The 8,895-nt window shown below is 27.4% G+C and overlaps 1 protein-coding gene across 1 annotated transcript; it reads right to left on the minus strand.

The window, feature by feature from the left end:
- Positions 1–2,154: 2,154 nt before the first annotated feature.
- LOC149890230 (uncharacterized) lies at positions 2,155–5,102 on the minus strand. The gene is made up of 6 exons (XM_090084054.1): positions 5,087–5,102; positions 4,238–4,391; positions 3,621–3,793; positions 3,281–3,348; positions 2,961–3,075; positions 2,155–2,302 (listed from the first exon to the last, which is right to left on the minus strand). Exons 2-5 carry the CDS (start codon positions 4,314–4,316, stop codon positions 2,964–2,966), a joined length of 432 nt encoding a protein of 143 aa, XP_089940180.1. The 5' UTR covers positions 4,317–4,391; positions 5,087–5,102; the 3' UTR covers positions 2,155–2,302; positions 2,961–2,963.
- Between the last annotated feature and the right edge of the window lie 3,793 nt (positions 5,103–8,895).

The following is an 8,895-nucleotide window of genomic DNA, read 5'->3' on the forward strand; positions in this document are numbered from 1 at the left end:
GATTGGAATCAATATTGCAGAGGTTATTTGCGTCGAATATTTCATCAATAACCCTGACCCAATAAGCGCGCCTGGGTGCATTGTTGAAATTGATGAATCCGTTTCTTGTAGAAGAAAGAACCACGTTGGTCGTATAATTCCGCTGCAGTGGATATTTGGTGGTTACGAACCTACGACCAAGAAAGGTTTTTTAATTCCAGCGCAAAATCGTGACGCTGCAAAATTGATTCTAATTATACATGAGTGGATCCTTCCTGGGACTACTATTTGGAGCGATATGTTAGCAGCTTATAATGATTTGCAAGGGGCTTTATGTCGAAGATCCGCAGACTTGAGTGACCACAAATCACGTGGAAGCTATATGGTATAGAGCTAAAGCCAAATTTAAATGAATGATGGATTCAACTTATCGCGAGATAATAGGAGATTACTTATCTGAATTTATGTGGGTACAACGATTCAACGAACATCGTTTTTCTCATTTTTGGGACCAAGTTACAACAACATATCCTGTGTGATCAGCATGATTCTTATTGTGTGCATAGAGAACTATACTTGCATTTACAATTTATACTCTGGTAAACCAAAAAAAGCGGCTTTTTTATTTTCATTTTTATTTTCATATTTTCATAGCCACAAATTTGTTTAAAACATTTTTTCAAAAAACTTAGGCTAGGGGAGGGTGTAGTTGGACAGTTTTTAATATTTACCACTCGTATTACCTGCTGGCAGTTTCTAAGTTAATTAAAAAAAACAGTTAAAATCAATTTCTAAGTTAGACATTTAGCCTACAAGTATATCGTTGTTAATACTTTTCAGCAATGCAAACCTATAATATGAAACAAAATTCATAAAAATAAGACAAAAGAACCTCATAACTTTTTATTTCAACTTTATCAAACCCATGTTTATCCCACTCATTCTTAACATATTCCGCTTGCTGCTTTCCAATTGGTGTACCACAAACACATTAAACCACAAACAAATTTTAATAGCAAAAACCGTTGGTTTAATTACCGGAGGTTTAACTTCCGCAAACTGCGCAAGATTAACGTACTTTAACGACTTTTCAATGTAAAAACCATGTTGTCTTTACGTCTGGTTAAAACGTTATTAACTTTTTACTCTCAAAATGGTGAATATTAGGGTTTTTAGTGGGATTTCTTAAAACTTTGACTTCGAATTAGAGCACTTTCCGTTGATTTTCAGGTCTATGTTTTTATACTTTTCTGAATCAGAATAAAATTCTCCATCATAATCAATCATAAAAAAAGGAGGGGGCGGGGAGAAACTGCTCTAGCCCCAATAACTGCACGAAAACATGTAAGAGACGCTGCCATCCAAAAAATATCTAGAATAGGTATTTTAGATTCACATAACTTTGCAATGCAGTAGTTGTTCCAATTAATTATTCTCTAAATCACATGATATTATGTGTTATAGCTATATATACATACACACACAGATATATGTATCTACATATATATATAACTATTAATACATATGTGTACATACATACATACATACATACATACATACATACATACATACATACATACATACATACATACATACATACCCAGCAAACATGTCAGCGTTGAATCAACGTTGAAAACCGGTCGCAAAAGATGTTGCGGAAACGTTGACAAAGTAATCGATTTTGCAAAGATATGTAACGCTGTTAAAGACACGTTGATTAAACGTTGTTGCGTAACGTTTAAAAAACGTTACTAAAAGACGTTACAAAAAGGTCGCAACTAAACGTTGAAAAAATGTTACTAAAATAGCGTTGCATAAACGTCGCAACATAACGTTGAAAAAACGTTACTAAAAAAGCGTTGCTTAAACGTTGTTAAAGCAGTCGATTTTGCAAGGATTTGTAACGTTGATAGTAAAACGTCGATTTAACGTTACTCAAAGACGTCGAATAAAGGTTGAAATATAACGTTGAATCAACGCTTATATATATATATATATATATATATATATATATATATATATATATATATATATATATATATATATATATATATATATATATTGAATTGGCAAATAAAACAAAATTGTATGTTGAACTCTACACTTGCAATATTTTCAAAATCGATTTTTAAAACAACAGTAATATAGAATGATAAATATAAAAAAAGCCTAAAATATACAATTAATAGATATATATAAAAATATAAATATTTTTTCAAAGATTTATGAGTGTGAGTGTCTGTATATACATTTATACAATATATAAAAATACAATTTACAGGATATCGTATCGATAGGCCAGGATATCATTGAGATACAGAATCTAAACCAAAAAATAGAACTTTTATCATTAGTGGTCTGATAGCAAATGTAAAAAAAAAACGTTAATGAATTAGTATGATTATAAATAAATTTATAAAGTAAAAATAAATATATATAAATATAAATATAAATATAAATATATATAAATATAAATATATATATATATATATAAATATAAATATATATATATATATATATATAAATATATATATAAATATATATATATATATATATATATATATATAAATATATATAAATATATATATATATATATATATATATATATATATATATATATATATATATATATATATATATATATATATATATATATAACAAACTTTTACTATCAATAAAACAATTTATAATACAATGAAAGATTAAATAAATAAACGTATATTTTAGAAAAAGCGCTTTACACAAGACACAAACAAAATCATATCATATCCTAAAATGTCATTAAAAAACTCTAAACTTCTGATTTCTGCTTTCTACAAAAATTTATTGGCGAATATTTCATTGATTTTACAGCTTCATAAATCCCTGCTTCATCTGGGTATCTTTTTGAGACACTCTTTAAAATATAAAATTCAAACTTCTTGCTTAAATGCTATTAGTAAAAATTTGCATACTTAAAAAGTTTATACAAAATATATTACCAACTAAAACACGATACAATTTTGTCTTTGAAAAAGCAAACTTTTGTTTGGTTTTGTTCGTAGAATTGGTTGCCCCTTCATGTTTAACAAACAGCGCAACTCGATTGTTAACAGCCTAAAAAGTTAGTAATTATTTGAATCAATATTTACAATATTGTACAATACAACATTCATGCTACAGGAAAGAAACATGTAATGATATGCTTAAAAAAGCGTATAATTATATTTAATATAATAAACATATTTTGCAAACACTTTTTAAATAATCCATTAAAAACCATTGCCATTTCGGCTTGGAAAGGTGTAGAAAATTTACCTACCGCTCAATAACATATTTTACATTATCTTTTAAGTTAACTCCACCAATTTTTGCTATTTGTGATACCTGCTTTCAAAAAAATTTTGAATCAATGTTTAAATAATTATATAATAAAAGGCAATCTTTTATAAAATCCCTTACATTTTTAAACAAATTAAAAAGCATTGAAACTTGAAAAAACAAAAAGTATGTATAGAATGACAAATTATAATAAATAAAATAAAATTGTATTGTTTAATCAACTTTTCAGTTAATAATATAAATGAATTTACCATGACAACATAAAGAAAAATTCAAAAAATTCAAAAAATCAAACTAGCAATAGCAACAGGGCAACTAACCCATTTAGAAAAAATGACACTGTCATTTAATGTAGTATCTAGCTCAATAAGTTGTTCTATTGAACTCAATGCATTTATTTGCAGATCTTTGCATACAACTAAAGAAACATTTTGAAGATCCTTTACCATACTTTTAATTTCTAAAAGTTGTTTAAAAACCTTTTTCTGAAATTCTAAATAAAAAATGCAATTTATTGAGCATGTATATACATTTTTTTTTTAATACATACAATTCTTTTTTTTTTTATTCTTTACCATATAATAAACAAAGAAAAGACAAATCCAAAAAGAAACACAATTATTCACAAATCTTCCTCATTCCAGAGTCATGAAATTAAATCCTTCACATACTTCTTTATCTATTAGTAATTACTTAGTAAAATAAATATAAACAATAAATGTAAAAACTAAAATGTAGAATAAGTGTAAACAGATTACAATATATATCTAGGCAATAATAATAAAATAAACAGATTCAAAATATTACTTTTCCCAAATTAGAAAGAAAAAAGTTTATTTGATGATGTACTTCACTATTAATATAAAACATTAATAATAGTTTTTTTTATTCATATTTAACAATTAAAATAGCAAAGAATACAGTAAAATTTAATGACCTCCAGTTACTTTAATTCTTTTAACTCTGAGCTTGTTTAAGGAATCATCAATTGGAAACTTATTATAGGCAGCTTTCATTACATGAACACCAGTTGGCCAAAACAAACAACCATCTTTTACCCAACAAGATATAACAACTGCCTCTGTTTCGATCTAATTTTTAAAATAAATAGATATCATTTTTTTTATTTACATATATATATATATATATATATAGGGCTACCATATGAAATTTTGGAAAAATCAGGACATCATGTCTTTTTTAACCTGTCAAATCAGGACAAATAAAAATAAGCAGAAAGTCTAAATCAGGATAAAAGCTCGTCACACTAAAAGTGAAAATGACAAAAAATACAACATTAAAAACCAGCTTTATTTTACATTTTTGTAATGGCTACAAGAATTATTTCTTGGAGATTGGGATTTTTTTTTACTTTAAGTTAAAGTAAAAGTTTAACACTAAAAAACCCTCTGTCACGAAGTAGAAACTTCGTGAAAGTGGAAAGTACCAAACCAGCAAAAACAAAAGTAAAGTACTGCCTTATCATGTCTGCTACCACTGTCATTTCTGCCAGCACTGCCTAAAATTGCAAGAAAATAGTAAAAATTGAATGGAGAAGTTGGAGTTGCCAAGTCACCATTTTTCTCTTTGCTTTATTTTTCAGTTTTTGTCAAAATGAAATTTTTTTCTTTTTTGTTATGGTTTTTTAAAATCAGGACATTTTGGCACCTGATCAGGACAGTCAGGACAGACCCTTCAAATCAGGACAGTCTTGATGAAAATCAGGACTATGGTAGCCCTATATATAAATATATATATATATATTTATTAAAATGAATAAAAACACCTTTTTATGGAACTCTGAGTTTCATGCCTTTCGACAATCATCAGCCATTGTGTGTGTGTATATATATGTATATATATACATATATATACATATACATATATATATATATATATATATATATATATATATATATATATATATATATATATATATATATGTATGTAATGTATATATATAATTTACGTGTATATATACAAATAGCTGTCATGTTTTGAAAATGTTTCAAAAACTTTTCTACCACAGGATGTTTGCCCACTTAAATTCCTCCTCTAACCAAAAGTTTTTTAATGATTTATTACTCCAACAACTAATTTTAAAATGTCCAAAGTTTGCTACTGACTGAGCTGAAAATTATATTTGTATACATTTATGTGAAATTTTAAAAAAAGCATGTATATATTATACAGACAAACAAACACACAATATGTCTCTAAAATTTAGTCTATTAACATACTAAATTTAGTCTGACTTATTATATATTATTAGTTTTGATATTACTTTGTACATCTGAACATTATTAAAATGAGGTACTATTTCTGGCGCTACTGCAGTTTCTCCCCCCTCCCCCCCTTTTTTTATTTTTGATTATGATAGAGAATTTTATGCTGATTCAGAAAAATATAAAAACATGGACCTGAAAATCAACGGAAAGTGCTCTAATTCGAAGTCAAAGTTGTAAAAAATCCCACTAAAAACCCTAATATTCGCCATTTTGAGAATATTAAGATAATGATTTTTTAGCTGACAAAAGCAATAGATTTATAGCACGGTTTTTACGTTAAAAAAAGTCGTTAAAGTATGTTTATCTTGCGCAATTTTTTGTGGCAATGAAAATAGCCGTTTTTTGATTTATTAGAGAATAAACTATATTGCAAGTAATGTACTTTTGTAATGAATTTTAAAAAAGTATTCAACAGTTTTGTTTCCTAAAAGAAGAACTTTTGAAACTAAGTTCATAGTTGTTTTATCACATGTAAAATTTAGAAATAGTAACCTTCAAACCGTTTTTTTAATAAAAAAAAACCAGCGTACGATACGATGATAATTATTCATCAATTTGTCTACATTCTCACATTCTACGTGCAACCTTCATTTAAAATCTTCCATTAATTTCATTTCGTTATAACACTTTCGTTATAATACTTTAAAATATTAATGCAAAGGCTGATGGAAACCAGGTCTTTTTATTGCGCAATGTAACGGTAATTAACTTTCGTTAAAAATGAAAGCGTTTTGAAAAAAAATGGCGAATATTAGGGTTTTTAGTGGGATTTTTTACAACTTTGACTTCGAATTAGAGCACTTTCCGTTGATTTTCAGGTCCATGTTTTTATATTTTTCTGAATCAGCATAAAATTCTCTATCATAATCAAAAATAAAAAAAAAGGGGGGGAGGGGGGGAGAAACTGCAGTAGCGCCCTATTTCTAACTAAGAAATAACTTTTTTTAAAAAGTTGAGCATTTTATTAAAATGGTCAACTTAAAATAAAATAAAAATGTAGACAAAAATAACCTGAATAAATCGAATTTACCCTGAGATTTATGTATATTATATACAATTTGATATAAAATCTAAAAGTTTTAAATTAGTCGCAATAAAAATAGGTTATAAAATATAACTTTAAATTATTTTTTTTACCATCTGCATGCATTCTATTAAATTTTCCTTGCCTTTCCATTACGGCAAATTTTTTTTCTAATGGCTACATCAATGAGACAAAAATTGTCAGTGTGCTACTTCCTCAACGTTGCAAAAGCAACGTTTTATTAACTTTGGCAAAAAAACACTTTTTCAACGTTTTTTAATTACCACATTTTCAACGTTGGTATATGTAACGTTGAATAAACGTTGTTTTATAAATAGCTTAAATACGTTGAAAAAGCAGCTAATGTGTAACGTTGATAAACCTTAAACTTTGCGACGTTTTTACTGTGATTATTTGCGTACTTTTATTCAACGTTGAATAAACGCGATTTTTTCAGAAGATAATATACGTTGAAATTTATACGCTTTTTCAACGTTGAAAATGTAACGTTTAAAAAGCGGTTTATTTTTAACGTTGATAAAGCATAAATTTTGAAACGTTTTTAAAGTGGCTTTTTGCGTAAAGTGATTCCACGTTGAATAAACGTTTCATTTTGAGAAGCTAAATTACGTTACAATTTCAACGCTTATTCAACGTTTCAATTTACCGCGATTTAGTATACAAAAACGGACATTGATTCAACGTTGAAAAGACGTTGTTTTTGTCACTGTAACGCTTTTTCTACGCTGCGACCGGTTTTCAACGTTGATTCAACGCTGACATGTTTGCTGGGTACACACACACACTTATAAGGACTATGACTTTTTTGTGACACCAAATTCTTGGGTTAATGATTAATATACATTTGTTCCTAATTCATGAAAAAGACTTCTTTGTTGAAAAACTTTTCGCACAAACCAATAATTTCATTTTACTTTATACGCGTATGGATAAAGAATTAAACAATTTTATGATGGAAGTTTTTTTAATTCTAATTTTTGTAAATAGAGATTACCTATGTAGTTTTTAAGCATTTAACACTTTATTGTTACAGTTTAACCACACTAAATTATAAAAAGTATAAGATTACAAGCTTAAATATCAATTCTATAAGAACGAAAAAATTACAGGTTATATAATCATTTTGTCGTTTTTATTGGAGCATACAGTTTTTATAGTTTTATGCATGTATAAATCTATAAAAGCTGTATGTTCCACTTCATTCAATAATTTAACAAACCTGCGTTGTCAGATACCTTCTTCTTCCGTCTTGAACTTGAACAGGTGTAGTTAACCTCCAAAGAATTTTCGCAAAGCCATGTGCTAATAACTCTTGTCTCATTTTTTGAATCATTTTTATGAATTCATCTAACAGAGCTTCGGAGACGCTCATGTTTAAATTCTTCATCTGGTGTGTTCCAAAGTTTAGAAAGAGTATGCTATTATTGTCTCTCATAGGACTAGAAATCAATGTATTTTTAATATCATTTAGAAAATGCGTCTGGTTGAAATCGTTTTCATCAAATAAAGTATTCTCTACTGCCGTTATATCATTTTTTATTATAGTATAAGTCCACGTGAAAGTAAACTGACAACTATATTTTATACACAACGGTGAATGATTTTGCATGTAAAGATAAATGCTTCTTTGTGTTGAATCTCCGTAAAACCAAATAGTGGATTTGGTTGAAGCCATTATTTGCTCCGGATTTCTTTTCGCAAAGGATTCTTTAATATTATTGTATGTGGATATTTTTGGTGTAACATACTTGTTATTTATCCAAACACCATACCCATCGTTAACTATACAAACATGCTGATCGTACCAAGGTTGTGGAACACTATTAGCTATAGTTTTATTTGACTTTACCTCAAACTAAAATTTTTTGCTAAACATAGGATGAGAAGCTGAAAATCCAAAATACTCCAAATCTTGCATTTGACCTTGGTATGTCCCTAAAAAAGCATTAATTTATATGTAGTAAAAAAGTCAAAAGCTTTTTATTTTTAACTTAAAATTTGAATCTAATAAAAATAAACTAATCATAAATAAGAAAATCGTGCAAAAAATATAATATCATTTTGGACATGAAGTATCATAAGAAATAAATTTCTGATAATATAATTGATGTACGCCAATTTTGATTAAAATATGCTTTTAAGAAGCAAACATTTTTTTTCCTAATTAAATAGCCAACCGACATCACCGATACAACCGACAAAATTGCAAGTTCTGCTAATTTTTAAATTTGATAAGGGCATGAGGTATTTTTAATTTAGTTT

This window comes from Hydra viridissima, unplaced genomic scaffold (genome assembly GCF_058129835.1).
Source record: "Hydra viridissima isolate aposymbiotic clone 2 unplaced genomic scaffold, HvirCarnegie_v1 scaffold_4, whole genome shotgun sequence".
Taxonomy (NCBI): Eukaryota; Metazoa; Cnidaria; class Hydrozoa; order Anthoathecata; family Hydridae; genus Hydra; species Hydra viridissima.